Source organism: Urtica dioica, chromosome 10 (assembly GCF_054948205.1).
Source record: "Urtica dioica subsp. dioica isolate 48M chromosome 10, U.dioica_male_clone48M_v1_H2, whole genome shotgun sequence".
NCBI lineage: Eukaryota > Viridiplantae > Streptophyta > Magnoliopsida > Rosales > Urticaceae > Urtica > Urtica dioica.
The window spans coordinates 20,446,293-20,465,022 of NC_142765.1; the positions used below are offsets into that span (position 1 = coordinate 20,446,293).

An 18,730-nucleotide genomic window follows, 5' to 3' on the forward strand; every position below is an offset into this window, starting at 1 on the left:
ACAATTAACAAATCATATTACTTTTAGAGTAATATCGTTAATGAAAAGGTGGCCAAAATTAAAACTAAAAATATTAATAGCTCTAAGCAAGTAATTTTTGTTGCTTATTAAAAGTTTTGAGTATCTAATTTAATGTTTCTCTTTAATTTTTATAAATTATATCATTTTCGATGTTTTAATCACATGAAAAATCATGGAACAACCGGCAGTTGTTCTCTGTGTATTTAGTGATTGTTCTGTCTTGATTGTGGTTGTTCTCTATATTTTAAAAACTAATAAAGAAATCTTAGTACATATATTTGATATTATCACTTGCAATAGCTAATTTCAATTATTTTTTAAAGATTTGATTGAAAATCAATTTGACAAATCATGCTAGTTCTAGAATATAATTGTTAATGGATAGGTGACAAAATTACAACTAAAAAAAATATATAACATTAAACAAGTTATTTTTGTAGCTTATTAAGAGTTGGGGGGTACTAATTTAATGTTTTATTTTAATTTTTATAAATGAAGTCATTTTGGAGGTCTTAATCACATGAAAAATCATAGAACAACAAGTGATGGTTGTTATATTAGACACTAATAAAGAAAACTTAATTAAATTTTATAAATAATTTCATTTTCGATGTCTTAGTCATATGAAAAATTATTGAACAACCATGCGTTACTTTATGTTTATTTAGCCAATGTTCTAACTAATTTAGTGAATAATAAGGAAATCCCAATATATATATATATATGTTTGATATTCTATGTGTATTTTAGTATAATGGCGAGTTCTTGCATATCCTAGAAACGGCAACTCCTTTTGGAGTCGCCGTGTCTTTAAAGAAGAAGTTTTAATGTTTTTCCCTCGCAAAAACGCACTGCTCTCGGAGGCCACAACATTCTGAGCTATTATGATAATTTTAAAGTTTTGTCAACATAGTAAATACAAAGCACCTTTCCTATAAAAGCTGTAGTTGGTTAAAAATGATTGCGAAATTTATTTTCTATTATAATACAATAAAAAAAGTTACACAAAAATACAAGTGACTACTTTACTTATGAATATAGATAAAACATTAACAAAGGCAGGCAGCACAAGAATTGAATGCATCGCAGCCATGGGAATTTACTTTTGAGGTAAATAAAGTCTACTTTTCTTAGTTATGAAGCTCGCTTGAAGAGTATAAACCAAATCACCTATAAATGAGCACAGTCAAGACACCCAAAAGACCAGATGAGCACACAAACACACACACACACACACACACACACACAAAAAAGAGAGAAAGAGAGAAAAAAAAGAAGCTGATACTGATGTCTCACTACAAATGCACATTCATAGCATGTTCATTGGGAATTCAAATTAAAATCATGGGTTTATATGCATTCTGTACTCTCCTCATCATTGGCATAAATCATAGCCCTAAAAATCACAATTCACAGCTGTACAGTAACATAAACATCTGCAATGCATATTATATAAACCATGATCAAAGTGAATAAGTTACTTTTACATGGCAATTCACAGCAGTACACTAATAAACTAAAGTTCTAGCAAAAGCGCCAACTTTGCATTGTCTTTTTGTTTTTCTTTCCAAAACTTGGAAACGCATATTTACCTCACGTGATTACCCTCTTTTTTTTTTTTTTTTTAAATCTCTTTTGGGATGTGTGGTGGTTATACATATATAGTATAAATGTGAAAAAAAAACTATACCACTGATAGATTGCAAGTCTCGTCGCGCTGAAATTCCAATGATAAAGAAAAAAAAACATGGAAAAGAGATCATTTCGTAAATCTCATACGGTTTATGCTTTATATGAAGAGACTGATGATGCCAATAAAATGTGATTCGATTTGAATAACATATATACTAGAAGAATATTTGGTAATTGGTCTTTCCTCGTTCTCTCTTCCAACTATTCTGATCAGCAAAACGAAATCCAGTGATCGCAATTTTTTTTTTCCGAGTGATTTAATTTCCTCATCGGTTATCATGGCTCTAGTGATGCACAACAACTAGTGTGATAAAGTCCAAAGCTCTAAATTTAGAGTAGCATACGAAACAGAATAGGAATCAAAGAATACATCGATGGTCTAATAAGAAGTGAAAAAAACTCCTGACAGTCAATTCAACAAACACACGGCAGGCAAATAATATTCGTGTTTCTTACAATTTAATCTGAATGACATTCCAAACTGTCAAAGTTAATTCAACAAACACATGGCTGATAATTGACAGAGCCACATAACATTAGTATCTCTAACCCAAATGAAATAAAATTAAAAATCTACGGCGCATATATTTTTTTACCTCTACTTCTCTGATGACCATGGAAGAATGGAAAGAGAGGGAAATCGTGAAATAAAGGGATAGGTGAAGTTGAGAAGGGTTGAGAGAGAGGATTAAAGGGGAAATTCTAATTTACCTTAATCAGATTTTAAAGTTGCTCGACATGCCAAACATATCATAGGAATGAAGATAGAAAATATTCAGCACAAGAAAACGAAAATTACAGCAGTCTAAGACCATAACATAACATGATGCTCTACTGCTAGTAGAGACTAAAACCTAAATATAAAATAAACAGTCTAAATACTAATAAGACCATAATATAACATAACATGATGCTCTATTGCTAGTAGAGACTAAAACCTGAATGGAAATAAACACAGCCTAAATACTAACACTAATACTCAAACTGAAGTTGTTACTACTCGGAATAGTGAACGGCGGGCCTGAATTCAAGAAGCTCTGTCTGAAAAATCGGGCGGGGCAGCAACACAACTTGCATCTCATAAAACTTCTCATCCGACGCCTCGAGAGTTATAAAAAGCATAATTCCTTGTACCGTTCGCTGATAAGCTCTCACGATTCTCTTAATTGTCAGATTAAGACCCTGAAGCAATATTACTATTATAACCTGATCGAAACAAGAGACAAAATCCGAAGAAGAAATCATACATTCTTGATGTTATGTTGGTTAACTCCGGAGTTCGCTACCGCAATGAAGAGAGGGTTCGTCATATCGGACATACCAGTCCCGAAACCACAGAGACCAGCTATATCTGGATCAACATAATATCCCTGACAAACGCATATACGAAACAATCTCATCACCATAACACAATAAATTATTTACGTAAATAATAAAAACTATACATAAACCATCGATACCTCATATTTCTTCATCATATCAACGTAGTTCTGCAGCTCGGGGCCTGCAATTGGCATATTATTATTATTATGACAAAACTAAAATTAATTTTATGTAATTTAAGCCAAGGATTAGATTAGGCTGTGTTAATTAGCCGATACATAGATCATGAAAGAATTAGGGAAACACATACTTGTAGTGGGGCGGCGAAAGGGTAAGGGACCTTCTAGTTCGCGCATGTAAATCATCTTCGGTAAGAGAGAGAGAGAGAGAGGCGCAAGAGAAAGGTCTGAATGTTGTGGTAGATCTTGGGCTACACGCCTTTTAATCTCCTTCATCTTGAACTGGATAAGCTTCATCCCGACCCGGCCCGGAAGCCAAACGGCCTCACCATCTTTCAATAACGGGGAAATTACATGAACATGGTCCGAACCCTAGTACCATAATTTCAAAAAAAAAAAAAAAAACCCTAGTACCATGTGTCTGTCCAAATACAAACGGGAAAGTTTCACAGGTAATTTGTTTGGAGAAATTGCCCCATTTGCCACAAATTTTATAATATTTTCCGACTTTCCACCAAAACATTAATTTGGCCCAAAATACCACCGAGTTGTCAACATTGTTGACATAAATGTCAACAATGTTGACATCTCATAGTGAATGACAAAAATAGATGTTAACATTGTTGACATAGATGGTGGCATTTTGAGAAAAATTAATTTTTTTGTAGAAAATGAGAAAATGTTATGAAATTGGTGGCAAATGGAGCAATTTCTCATTTGTTTGAAGATGCTACTTCCTAGAACGGCTCACATTTTCAAACCTCTATATAGATACTTCTTTTTTATTTTCAAACGATTTTTTTCGATTCTTCTAAGAGAAAAGGACCAATATACTAGCATTTCATAACCCAATTCTCACTTTTCACAAAAAGTATAATTTGGACAAAAATAATAGTTAAAAGAGGAGGGAGGATATTTTTTTATTATCCACTTTTACCCTTTTTCTAAAAAAATTTCTCCGAGTCTCGCAAGAAAATTGGGGTTTTTTTTTTTAATCTGAGTTTGTTTGACGATTTATTGAAATATATATGTCAATAATTGACACAATTAATTGATATATATATATATATATATATATATATATATATATATATCAACAAATGACAACATTGAAAAGTTTGTTAATTTTTTGACATAAATGTCAACAAATAACATGATTTGTTGATACGTCAACAAATGACAACAGTGAAAACTTTGTTGATTTGTTGACATTGATGTCAACAACTTACACAATTTATTGACATATATGTCAACAATTGACATAAATTATTTCAAATAAAAATAAATCAACCACACTCATGGACCTCAATCACCATCTCAATAACCATCTCAAATAAAAAATAGATGCTAACTCATTTTTTTCTTTCTCAAACACAAATAGCATCAATATATTAATGAGAAGATCTGACAAGGAAAAAACAAGGGATTATATACAAAGGCAACATCTACAATGATCGACTCATTGCTAGCTAAACGATTCTGCCAATGACACCAAACGCTCTACTAGCTCTACCTATGAGATATCACCATTACAAAGTCTCAAGACCGTTAATCATCAACAAATAAGCAACGATTATTGATTGTTGTTCAAATCTCATTGCATTGACTAGAAACAAGATCGTCTACTACGACCATCGCCGATTCTTGCCTACGTGTCATCGATTGAGGAAAAGTAGCGATCACTACATAGATCGCCACAAGAAACGTCGTAAACCTAAGAAGTTAACTCCGCAAGACATACTCACTCAGTTGGCTAGTGTTTCTTGCACGCCATCTGGAAAACACGCCGGGTTCGTGGACAGAAAACGAACGCAAGCCGAGTGCGAACTTTGTCATTATATTTTATAATAATTCCAATATATGCATTGTATTGTTCGACTTTTAGGATGCGACATTTGGACTATCGGATGCGACTTTCGTCGCATCCGAAGCCTATATTCGTATTAGTGTACGGGTTCCTTTCCGGTCAGCCACTTGTTGATGCATACGGTGATCGGCCGGGGTTCATGTACTATGGCCGTTTGACAGATCTGTCTCCGTATGTCCACCAAGTCGGTCTACCTTTCAACATTGTTTTCCCGTATGTGCGGAATAATCTCGGTCCGACAATTTAGGAGCTTATGGTATATTCATTTCTGTTTATTACATGTAGTTTACCCTTCCCATGGAACCAACAGTCACTGTCTAATATTAGCGTATTCTTTCTTAAACATTGGCTTTTTCTTTTTACGGTACATTTATCATAACCGCTCCGTTCGGAGCATAGCGCGTGCTAAAGCAGGGAATTTGCACCGCCGTGATCATCATTTTTCTGTTGCCTAGTTACGTTGGGTTCCAGTTTGACATTCTTGAACCCGGCGAGATCTACAACTCTGCAAACGACAGAATCATTCCTGGTGCTTGCAAGCGTGTCATGATAGTGACGGGCTGCGGGGTTTCGGATGGCTGCCGATACTACGAGGTAAAAAACACGTATGGAGTCGTATGGTGTAATGGTGGGTATGGCCGCATCTCGGTTGACGATCCATCACTTGAGTTTTCCAAGATAAACGTAGACTATAACTCATGTTGAACTTTGTCATTATGTTTTATTATAATTCCAATATATGTATTGTATTGTTCGACTTTTCGGATGCGACAAAGTCGCATCTAAAGTTGCATCCGATAGATTACCGGATGCGACTTTCGTCGCATCCGAAGCCTATATTCGTACTAGTGTACGGGTTACTTTCCGGTCAGCCACTTGTTGATGCATACGGTGCTCGGTCAGGGTTCATGTACTATGGCCGTTTGACAGATCTGTCTCCGTATGTCCACCAAGTCGGTCTACCTTTAAACATTGTTTTCCCGTATGTGCGCAATAATCTCGGTCCGACAATTCGGGAGCTTCTGGTATTTTCATTTCTGTTTATTACATGTAGTTTACCCTTCCCATGGAACCAACAATCACTGTCTACTATTAGCGTATTCTTTCTTTAACATTGGATTTTTCTTTTTACACTACGTTTATCATAACCGCTCCGTTCGGAGCATAGAGCGTGCTGAAGTAGGGAATTTTCACCGCCGTGATCATCATTTTTCTGGTGGCTACTTACGTTTGGTTCCGGATTGACATTCTTGAACCCGGCGAGATCTAAAACTCTGCAAACAACAGAATCGTTTCTGGTGCTTGCAAGCATGTCATGGTAGTGACGGGCTGCGGGGTTTCGGATGGCCACCAATACTACGAGGTCAAAAACACGTGGGGAGTCTTATGGTGTGATGGTGAGTATGGCCGCATCTCGATTGACAATCCATCACTTGAGTTTTTCAAGATAAACGTAGACTATAATTCATGTTGAACTTTGTCATTATGTTTTATGATAATTCCAATATATGTATTGTATTTTTCGACTTTTCGAATGCGACAAAGTCGCATCTAAACTTGCATCCGATAGATTACCGGATGCGACTTTTGTCGCATCCGAAACTTATATTCGGACTAGTGTACGGGTTCCTTTCCGGTCAGCCACTTGTTGATATATACGGTGCTCGGCCGGGGTTCATGTACTATGGCCGTTTGACAGATCTGTCTCCGTATGTCCACCAAGTTGGTCTACCTTTAGACATTGTTTTCCCGTATGTGCGGAATAATCTCGGTCCGACAATTCGGGAGCTTCTGGTATTTTCATTTCTGTTTATTACATGTAGTTTACCCTTCCGATGGAACTAACAATCACTGTCTACTATTAGCGTATTCTTTCTTAAACATTGGATTTTCTTTTTACAATACGTTTATCATAACCGCTCCGTTCGGAGCAGAGAGCGTGCTGAAGTAGGGAATTTTCACCGCCGTGATCATCATTTTTCAGGTGGCTACTTACGTTTGGTTCCGGATTGACATTCTTGAACCCGGCGAGATCTAAAACTCAACAAACGACAGAATCGTTCCTGGTGCTTGCAAGCATGTCATGGTAGTGACGGGCTGCGGTGTTTCGGATGGCCGCCGATACTACGAGTTCAAAAACATGTTGGGAGTCTTATGGTGTGATGGTGGATATGGCCGCATCTCGGTTGACGATCTATTACTTGAGTATTTCAAGCTAAACGTAAACTATAACTCATGTTCAACTTTGTCTTTATGTTTTATGATAATTCCAATATATGTCTTTTATTGTTCGACTTTTCGGATGCGACGAAGTCGCATCTAAAGTTGCATCCGATAGATTACCGGATGCGACTTTCGTCTTATCCGAAACCTATATTCGTACTAGTATACGGGTTCCTTTCCGGTCAGCAACTTGTTGATCCATACGGTGCTCGGCCGGGGTTCATGTACTATGGCCGTTTGACAGATCTGTCTCTGTATGTCCACCAAGTCGGTCTACCTTTCGACATTGTTTTCCCGTATGTGCGGAATAATCTCGGTCCGACAATTCGGGAGCTTCTGGTATTTTCATTTCTGTTTATTAAATGTAGTTTACCCTTCCCATGGAACCAACAGTCACTGTCTACTATTAGCGTATTCTTTCTTAAACATTGGATTTTTCTTTTTACAGTATGTTTATCATAATCGCTCCGTTCGGAGCATAGCGCATGCTGACGAAGGGAATTTGCACCGCCATGATCATCATTTTTCTGGTGGCTACTTACGCTTGGTTCCGGTTTGACATTCTTGATCCCGGTGAGATCTACAACTCTACAAACGATAGAATCGTTCATGGTGCTTGCAAGCATGTCATAATAGTGACGGGCTGCGGTGTTTCGGATGGCCTACGATACTACGAGTTCAAAAACATGTTGGGAGTCTTATGGTGTGATGGTGAATATGGCCGCATCTCGGTTGACGATCTATCACTTGAGTTTTTCAAGATAAACGCAAACTATAACTCATGTTTAACTTTGTCATTATGTTTTATTATAAATCCAATATATGTATTGTATTGTTCGACTTTTCGGATGCGACAAAGTCGCATCTAAAGTTGCATCCGATAGATTACCGGATGCTACTTTTGTCGCATCCGAAGCCTATATTCGTATTAGTGTAAGGGTTCCTTTCCGGTCAGCCACTTGTTGATGCATACGGTGCCCGGCCGGGGTTCATGTACTATGGCCGTTTGAAAGATCTGTCTCCGTATGTCCACCAAGTCGGTCTACCTTTACACATTGTTTTCCCGTATGTGCGGAATAATCTCGGTCCGACAATTCGGGAGCTTCTGGTATTTTCATTTCTGTTTATTACATGTAGTTTACCCTTCCCATGGAACAAACAATCACTGTCTACTATTAGCGTATTCTTTCTTAAACATAGGCTTTTTCTTTTTACAGTACGTTTATCATAACCGCTCCGTTCGGAGCATAGCGCATGCTGAAGAAGGGAATTTGCACCGCCGTAATCATCATTTTTCTGGTGGCTACTTACGTTGGGTTCCGGTTTAATATTCTTGAACCCGGCGAGATCTACAACTCTGCAAACGATAGAATCGTACATGGTGCTTGCAAGCATGTCATAGTAGTGACGGGCGGTGTTTCGGATGGCCGCCGATACTACGAGGTCAAAAACATATTGGGAGTCTTATGGTGTGATGGTGGGTATGGCCGCATCTCGGTTGACGATCCATCACTTGAGTTTTCCAAGATAAACGTAGACTATAACTCATTTTGACATTTGTCATTATGTTTTATTATAATTCCAATATATGTATTTTATTGTTCGACTTTTCGTATGCGACAATGTCGAATCTAAAGTTGCATCCGATAGATTACCGGATGCGACTTTCGTCGCATCCGAAACCTATATTCGTACTAGTGTACGGGTTCCTTTCCGGTCAGCCACTTGTTGATGCATACGGTGCTCGGTCGGGGTTCATGTACTATGACCGTTTGACAGATCTGTCTCCGTATGTCCACCAAGTTGGTCTACCTTTCGACATTGTTTTCCCGTATGTGCGGAATAATCTCGGTCCGACAATTCGGGAGCTTCTGGTATTTTCATTCCTGTTTATTACATGTAGTTTACCATTCCCATGGAACCAACAGTCACTGTCTACTATTAGCGTATTCTTTCTTAAACATTGGATTTTTCTTTTTACAGTACGTTTATCATAACCGCTCCATTCGGAGCATAGAGAGTGCTGAAGTAGGGAATTTGCACCGCCGTGATCATCCTTTTTCTGGTGGCTACTTACGTTGGGTTCCGGATTGACATTCTTGAACCTGGCGAGATCTAAAACTCTGTAAACGACAGAATCGTTCCTGGTGCTTGCAAGCATGTCATGGTAGTGACGGGCTGCGTGGTTTCGATTGGCCACTAATACTACGAGTTCAAAAACACGTGGGGAGTCTTACGGTGTGATGGTGAGTATGGCCGCATCTCGATTGACAATCCATCACTTGAGTTTTTCAAGATAAACGTAGTCTATAACTCATGTTGAACTTTGTCATTATGTTTTATGATAATTCCAATATATGTATTGTATTTTTCGACTTTTCGGATGCGACAAAATCGCATCTAAAGTTGCATCCGATAGATTACCGGATGCGACTTTTGTCGCATCCGAAGACTATTTGTACTAGTGTACGGGTTCCTTTCCGGTCAGCCACTTGTTGATGCATAAGGTGCTCGGTCGGGGTTCATGTACTATGGCCGTTTGACAGATCTGTCTCTGTATGTCCACCAAGTCGGTCTACCTTTTGACATTGTTTTTCCGTATGTACGGAATAATCTCGGTCCGACAATTTGGGAGCTTATGGTATTTTCATTTCTGTTTATTACATGTAGTTTACCATTCCCATGGAACCAACAGTCACTGTTTACTATTAGCGTATTCTTTCTTAAATATTGGTTTTTTCTTTTTAGAGTACGTTTATCATAACCGCTCCGTTCGGAGCATAGCGCATGATGAAGAAGGGAATTTGCACCGCCATTTTTCTGGTGGCTACTTACGTTGGGTTCTGGTTTGACATTCTTGAACCCGGCGAGATCTACAACTCTGCAAACGATAGAATCGTTCAGGGTGCTTGCAAGCATGTCATAATATTGACGAGCTGCGGTGTTTCGGATGGCCGCCGATACTACGAGTTCAAAAACATGTTGGGAGTCATATGGTGTGATGGTGGATATGGCCGCATCTCGGTTGACGATCTATCACTCGAGTTTTTCAAGATAAACGTAAACTATAACTCATGTTGAACTTTGTCATTATGTTTTATTATAAATCCAATATATGTATAGTATTGTTCGACTTTTCGGATGCGACAAAGTCGCATCTAAAGTTGCATCCGATAGATTACGGGATGCGACTTTCGTTGCATCCGAAGCCTATATCCGTATTAGTGTACGGGATCCTTTCCGGTCAGCCACTTGTTGATGCATACGGTGCTCGGCCGGGGTTCATGTACTATGGCCGTTTGACAGATTTGTCTCCTTATGTCCATCAAGTCGGTCTACCTTTTGACATTGTTTTCCCGTATGTGCGGAATAATCTCGGTCCGACAATTCGAGAGCTTCTGGTATTTTCATTTCTGTTTATTACATGTAGTTTACCATTCCCATGGAACCAACAGTCACTGTTTACTATTAGCGTATCCTTTCTTAAACATTGGTTTTTTTTCTTTTTACAGTACGTTTATCATAACCGCTCCGTTCGGAGCATAGCGCGGGCTGAAGCAGGGAATTTCCACCGCCGTGATCATCCTTTTTCTGTTGCCTACTTACGTTGGGTTCCGGTTTGATATTTTTGAACCCGGCGAGGTCTACAACTCTGCAAACTAAAGAATCGTTCCTTGTGCTTTCAAGCATGTCATGTTAGTGACGGGCTGCGGGGTTTCGGATGGCCGCCGATACTACGAGGTCAAAATCACGTAGGGAGTCTTATGGTGTGATGGTGGGTATGGCCGCATCTCGGTTGACGATCCATCACTTGAGTTTTCCAAGATAAACGTAGACTATAACTCATGTTGAACTTTGTCATTATGTTTTATGATATTTCCAATATATGTATTGTATTGTTCGACTTTTCGGATGCGGCAAAGTCGCATCTAAAGTTGCATCCGATAGATTATCGGATGCGACTTTTGTCGCATCCGAAGCCTATATTCGTACTAGTGTACGGGTTCCTTTCCGGTCAGCCATTTGTTGATATATACGGTGCTCGGCTGGGGTTCATGTACTATGGCCGTTTGACAGATTTGTCTCCTTATGTCCATCAAGTCGGTCTACCTTTTGACATTGTTTTCCCGTATGTGCGGAATAATCTCGGTCCGACAATTCGAGAGCTTCTGGTATTTTCATTTCTGTTTATTACATGTAGTTTACCATTCCCATGGAACCAACAGTCACTGTTTACTATTAGCGTATCCTTTCTTAAACATTGGTTTTTTTTCTTTTTACAGTACGTTTATCATAACCGCTCCGTTCGAAGCATAGCGCGGGCTGAAGCAGGGAATTTCCACCGCCGTGATCATCCTTTTTCTGTTGCCTACTTACGTTGGGTTCCGGTTTGATATTTTTGAACCCGGCGAGGTCTACAACTCTGCAAACTAAAGAATCGTTCCTTGTGCTTTCAAGCATGTCATGGCAGTGACGGGCTGCGGGGTTTCGGATGGCCGCCGATACTACGAGGTCAAAAACACGTAGGGAGTTTTATGGTGTGATGGTGGGTATGGCCGCATCTCGGTTGACGATCCATCAATTGAGTTTTCCAAGATAAACGTAGACTATAACTCATGTTGAACTTTGTCATTATGTTTTATTATAATTCCAATATATGTATTGTATTGTTCGACTTTTCGGATGCGGCAAAGTCGCATCTAAAGTTGCATCCGATAGATTATCGGATGCGACTTTTGTTGCATCCGAAGCCTATATTCGTACTAGTGTACGGGTTCCTTTCCGGTCAGCCACTTGTTGATATATACGGTGCTCGGCCGGGGTTCATGTACTATGGCCGTTTGACAGATCTGTCTCCGTATGTCCACCAAGTCGGTCTACCTTTAGACATTGTTTTCCCGTACGTGCCGAATAATCTCGGTCCGACAATTTGGGAGCTTATGGTACTTTCATTTCTGTTTATTACATTTAGTTTACCCTTTCCATGGAACCAACAGTCACTGTTTACTATTAGCGTATCCTTTCTTAAACATTGGTTTTTTCTTTTTACGGTACGTTTATCATAACTGCTCCGTTCGGAGCATAGCGCGGGCTGAAGCAGGGAATTTGCATCGCCGTGATCATCCTTTTTCTGTTGCCTACTTACATTGGGTTCCGGTTTCACATTTTTGAACCCGGCGAGGTCTACAACTCTGCAAACGAACGAATCGTTCCTGGTGCTTGCAAGCATGTCATGGTAGTGACGGGATGTGGTGTTTCGGATGGCCACCAATACTACGAGGTCAAAAACACGTGGGGAGTCTTATGGTGTGATGGTGAGTATGGCCGCATCTCGATTGACAATCCATCACTTGTGTTTTTCCAGATAAACGTAGACTATAACTCATGTTGAACTTTGTCATTATGTTTTATGATAATTCAAATATATGTATTGTATTTTTCGACTTTTCGGATGCGACAAAGTCGCACCTAAAGTTGCATCCGATAGATTACCGGATGCGACTTTTGTCGCATCCGAAGCCTATATTCGTACTAGTGTACGGGTTCCTTTCCGGTCAGCCACTTGTTGATGCATAAGGTGCTCGGCCGGGGTTCATGTACTATGGCCGTTTGATAGATCTGTCTCTATATGTCCACCAAGTCGGTATACCTTTTGACATTGTTTTTCCGTATGTGCGGAATAATCTCGGTCCGACAATTTGGGAGCTTATGGTATTTTCATTTCTGTTTATTACATATAGTTTACCCTTCCCATGGAACCAACAATCATTGTCTACTATTAGCGTATTCTTTCTTAAACATTGGCTTTTTCTTTTTACAGTACGTTTATCATAACCTATCCGTTCGGAGCATAGCGCATAATGAAGAAGGGAATTTGCACCGCCGTGATCATCATTTTTTTGGTGGCTACTTACGTTGGGTTCCAGTTTGACATTCTTGAACCCGGCGAGATCTACAACTCTGCAAACGATAGAATCGTTCATGGTGCTTGCAAGCATGTCATAGTGGTGATGGGCTGCTTTGTTTCGGATGGCCGCCGATATTACGAGGTCAAAAACATGTTGGGAGTCTTATGGTGTGATGGTGGGTATGGCCGCATCTCGGTTGACGATCCATTACTTAAGGTTTTCAAGATAAACGTATACTATGACTCATATTTAACTTTGTCATTCAGTTTTATTATAATTACAATATATGTATTGTATTGTTCGACTTTTCGGATGCGACAAAGTCGCATCTAAAGTTGCATCCGATAGATTACCGGATGCGACTTTCGTCGCATCCGAAGCCTATATTCGTATTAGTGTACGGGTTCCTTTCCGGTCAGCCACTTGTTGATGCAAACGGTGCTCGACCGGGGTTCATGTACTATGGCCGTTTGACAGATTTGTCTCCTTATGTCCATCAAGTCGGTCTACCTTTTGACATTGTTTTCCCGTATGTGCGGAATAATCTCGGTCCGACTATTTGGGAGCTTGTGATATTTTCATTTCTGTTTATTACATGTAGTTTACCCTTCCCATGGAACCAACAGTCACTGTCTCCTATTAGCGTATTCTTTCTTAAACATTGGCTTTTTCTTTTTACGGTACGTTTATCATAACCGCTCTGTTCGGAGCATAACGCATGCTGAAGTAGGGAATTTGCACCGCAGTGATCATCCTTTTTCTGGTGGCTACTTACGTTGGGTTCCGGTTTGACATTCGTGAACCCGGCGAGATCTATAACTCTGCAAACGACAGAATCGTTCCTGGTGCTTAAAAGCATGTCATGGTAGTGATGGGCTGCGGGGTTTCGGAAGGCCGCCGATACTACGAAGTCAAAAACACGTGGGGAATCTTATGGTGTGATGGTGGGTATGGCCGCATCTCGGTTGACGATCCATCACTTGAGTTTTTCAAGATAAACGTAGAATATAACTCATGTTGAACTTTGTCATTATGTTTTATTATAATTCCAATATATGTATTGTATTGTTCGACTCTAAAGTTGCATCCGATAGATTACCGGATGCGACTTTCGTCGCATCTATATTCGTACTAGTGTACGGGTTCCTTTCCTTTCAGCCACTTGTTTATGCATACAGTGCTCGGCCGGGGTTCATGTAATATGGCCGTTTGACAGATCTGTCTCCGTATATCCACCAAGTCGGTGTACCTTTCGACATTGTTTTCCCGTATGTGCGGAATAATCTCGGTCCGACAATTTGGGAGCTTCTGGTATTTTCATTTCTGTTTATTACACGTAGTTTACCCTTCCCATGGAACCAACAGTCACTGTCTACTATTATTCTTTCTTAAACATTGGCTTTTTCTTTTACGGAGTCACATGACGGCCCTAGGATGCATGTGGGAGATGAGTTGCTCTTTACTAACTATGTTATAGATATATAATGACATATACTCAAAATAATGTATGTTATTGGTATAGTATAATATAGTATTAGTAATTATGATTATAATATACATAAAAAAATTATACAAAATATATTGATGAAAGAGGGAGAAAAAAGAAAATAATATAAATAAAAAAGATATAAAAAATATATTGATGAGAGAGGGAAAAAAAATTAAAGGTCAGAAAAAAAATAAAGGATAATAAAATACTACAGCAATATATATATATATATATATATATATATACATATATGTATTAATACACGAACAGGTGTGCACATTTAAAATTTATATATAAAGAAATAACCTCATATATAACAGTATATAATATAATTACGCAATATATCATATATACGTATCACAAGCACATACTATATGTATATGTATATATACTTATCATAAGCACACTATCCTTATATATATAAAGAAATAAAAGGCATATATATATTAAATTTACTAAAATACTAAAAAGAAAATTTCAACAATATTTATAAAAAAAATTCCAGGGTTTCCCAAGAGGGGCGTAGAGGGTTTCCTTCCATCGCGCTCTCTGACTCTCAACATTATCTCAATTTTGAAAGTAAGGAGATGAGTGTTTGATTGTTTTGAGTTTTAGAAGAGAGTAGGAGAAAATAAGAGATAATATTGGTGAGAAGTCAATTCTGCAGCATTTTGCCTCTCTCAATTATCTTGTTCTTTTTACATTTTGATTTGAAGGGGGTATTTATAGGAGTTTTGGCCCTTGAAGTGGGTGTGCATGTAGGCCCCATGAATTTGGGACGTTTTGGTGTCTTTGGCTAGCTTAGAGCTCAATCCCGTGGGAAGGCTTGGCGGCTCAGAGTCCAACCCCGTCGAGTGGCTTGGAGCTTAACCCCACAGGAAGGCTTGGCGGCTCGGAGCTCAATCCTGTGCAAAAGCTATCGGATCAGAGCTTAACCCCGCGGGAAGTCTAGCGGCTCGGAGCTCAACCCCGTGCAAAGGCTATCGGTGTTGGATTTGAGGCCGTTTGTTGTTGAATTTTTGTCTGTGGTCATTTTTGTTCATCCTTGGGGTGTCGTTTTGTCCGTACGAAAAATGACGGCATAACAGCCACTGTCCCTATTTTCAATTGTATTTCCCAAGGTTCTTCAACGTCGTGGCATATGAGTTCTTCTCATAGCTACGGACCTCTCGAGCCCGAAGGAGAAACATTGTCAATGACATCACCCCGCATTTTTGTTGACTTTGCTAAGACTCGTTAGAGACTGTGACATATTGGATCCGCTCTTTCATAGTAAAGGTGTTATCGAACCCAATGTAGAAACAACAAGAACGATATATTTAGTGCACGTGCCATCTCGGATATGCACCTTACATCGTCACAAGTTCTCTTGAGTGTCAATCCACAAAACATCATTAAAATTATTATTATTATTATTATTGCAAATTATTAAATGTTGCACGATTGATTTTTATATTGAAGTCGCACCAACATGATTTATTACTTTCTATTACAATTAACAATGAAGAACTAGTTTCACTAGTCTTGCATACTGGATTAAAAAGGACAAATGTCACATTAGTGTGTACTAGTTCGATGCAATGTTGCGAAATGAAATTTTAAAAGCGATAACTCCCATCTAATTAAAAACGATATTTTGCTTTGACAAGCGATGTGTCGCTTTTAAAGTGAATACCTAGAAATTAAAAAAAAAAAAGTGTAGGTTTTTTTTATCATTTAAAAGCGACTAATCATTTTAAAAAATATAATAAATTGTCGCTTCTAAATCTACCTCTAAATTTTGTGAAATTTAAGCTGTTTAAATGGACCATTTTGTTTAAAAATGGATATTAGAAGCGATTAGTTACTTCTAAAAGTTAGGTGATATTTGATTTAAAGCCTTCTTCTTCCGTTTGTCCTTATTCAAATCTCTCTTTATTTTTTGTTCTCTTTCCTAAACTCCCACATTCCGAACCCTGATATTTTTCTAAAATAACGATACTTTGGCTAGTTTTCAAACTATTTCTCCCTCGTCCGAATAATAAAAAAAACATAAAAAAAATAAAAAAATCGGACATTTTCTCTCTCCATGATATTGTTCTACTTTTATCAGCTGTTCTTGTGCTCGTTGTTATGGATCACACGTTTCTTTGTTATTTTCATCTTGAGTTCTCGCATTTCATATAGCATTATATTAATTCCATCTGACACATGGTCTTCTACCTAGTTCTTTACGAATTCATTGACAGCTATTTTCCTAAACGTTGGCTACATTCAAATTTTATAATTTATTTTGAACTACAAATCTACAACGCCCTTAGTTTAATAGAAAAAAAAAAAAAGACTTACAAAATAACTTATAGGAAGGGAATGTTATCATGTAATTTAGAAAAATCATTATTGAGGTTGCAAACTCATTGGAGACTTTGTTAATTCTTTCATTTATTTATTATTTAACTATAGCCCGAATTCTATAGCTAGCTGGCTATTGCCCATGACAAAATAGGGCGTTTTACACGAACCTTTGATTGCGCCTTATATATTATGTGAAAGCGGACATATTCAAAATCGTCGTATGTAAAATATTATAGATCTTCCTAAATTTACTGGCCTGATTAGCAGTAAGCCTATTTGTAATATTGGCGACTCATTCACGGAACACGTTTGAAACGTGGTAGAAAAAGGAGGCAATTATAAACTTGTAACGCTTTATGTGTGACTATGTAGCTATAACGTCTCAAATTATAGTCTCTCTAAAAGAAGACGTCTCAAATTAATATTATATATATGCATGCTCTTTAGTTGACCAAAATTAGTCCTATTAAGTAACTATTAGACGTACATGGTCATGAACTATGTAACAACTAAGTACTTGAGCTTGTTAAACCCACTCCAACAAATTGAAAAATTGACAAATGCACATAATTGCCTAAGAAAAAAATGTCCTTACTACAGAAAAGTCTCAAGAAAGGCTATACAGACATTTGATAGAGACAGGGGATCGGAATGTACTATGCTTTCTTTTTCCGCAATTTTTTTTACATAAATTTATAGTGTATACATCAGATGCCACATAGTTCATGTTTTTTTTTGCTCTCAAACACACAAATCGTGTTTTTTTTTTTTTTTTTTTTTATTTTTATATATATACAGATAATATACTATTTTAGGGAAAAATAGTCATTAAAATCGTTTTCTAGTTATATCATGAATGTTTCATAATTTTTTTATAATTAAAATAATATATTTATTACTTAGTGCCATTTTATTGAAAATGTCTTGAGCGAGAGCAAGACAACCCTAAGTAATAATAAATAATTACGAAGGATATATATATATATATATATATATATATATATATATATATATATATATATATATATATATATATATATATATATACCGTTAAAAAAATCAAACTAAAAGTTAAAAATTTGTAGACCGAATCGAAATTAAAAAAAAAACATTGCAAACATAAAAAAAAAATCAATAATAACTAACTAATTTTTTTATTTATTTAAGTGTAAAAGTAAGAAAATAAAGCGTTAGCTCAAAACTAGAATATGATCATAGATTATATATTATGGTATGGTGTATACTCCGGATTTTCATCACGTCAATGCGCCCACAGAAAAGTCAATGGTCAAGATTATATATTTTGCCTACACGTATATTTGGATTCCCATAACATTCATGATCCATTGTAATATTCATATAATACAGTAGTATGTGAATATGTAATTTTTTGGCTTCACGCAATGGTAAGATGATATAAACGGTTTATGTGCATGCATACTGTGCATATATATATATACATATATATATATATATATATATATATATATACATATATTACATGCATGCGTATTGGCGGCAGAAAGTCAATGCTGCTTATCTCTTCGCAGCTTTTGATGCTTATTTTGAGTAACATTGGCCTTGGATATTGCTGCCCATAACTCCCAAATGTGATTTGAAGGAAAGAGTAACTTAGACCCATACATCAGAATAAATATTATAACCTACCATGGTATATATAATATGCACGATA

At 37.5% G+C, this 18,730-nt stretch overlaps 1 protein-coding gene across 1 annotated transcript; it reads right to left on the reverse strand.

The window, feature by feature from the left end:
* Positions 1-2,466: 2,466 nt before the first annotated feature.
* Positions 2,467-3,612, reverse strand: LOC149383862 (uncharacterized). Its single transcript, XM_089629392.1, has 4 exons — positions 3,347-3,612; positions 3,174-3,217; positions 2,961-3,083; positions 2,467-2,895 (listed from the first exon to the last, which is right to left on the reverse strand). The coding sequence occupies exons 1-4, from the start codon at positions 3,510-3,512 to the stop codon at positions 2,710-2,712; spliced, it is 519 nt and encodes a 172-aa protein (XP_089485518.1). The 5' UTR covers positions 3,513-3,612; the 3' UTR covers positions 2,467-2,709.
* Between the last annotated feature and the right edge of the window lie 15,118 nt (positions 3,613-18,730).

Excerpts from the sequence above, each read along its gene's own strand:
- LOC149383862 (XM_089629392.1), bottom strand. The coding sequence starts at position 3,512 with ATGAAGCTTATCCAGTTCAAGATGAAGGAGATTAAAAGGCGTGTAGCC. Across the intron at positions 3,084-3,173 it reads ATATGATGAAGAAATATGAG|GGATATTATGTTGATCCAGA; the intron begins GTATCGATGGTT and ends TGCGTTTGTCAG. Across the intron at positions 2,896-2,960 it reads ACCAACATAACATCAAGAAT|GGTCTTAATCTGACAATTAA; the intron begins GTATGATTTCTT and ends ATATTGCTTCAG.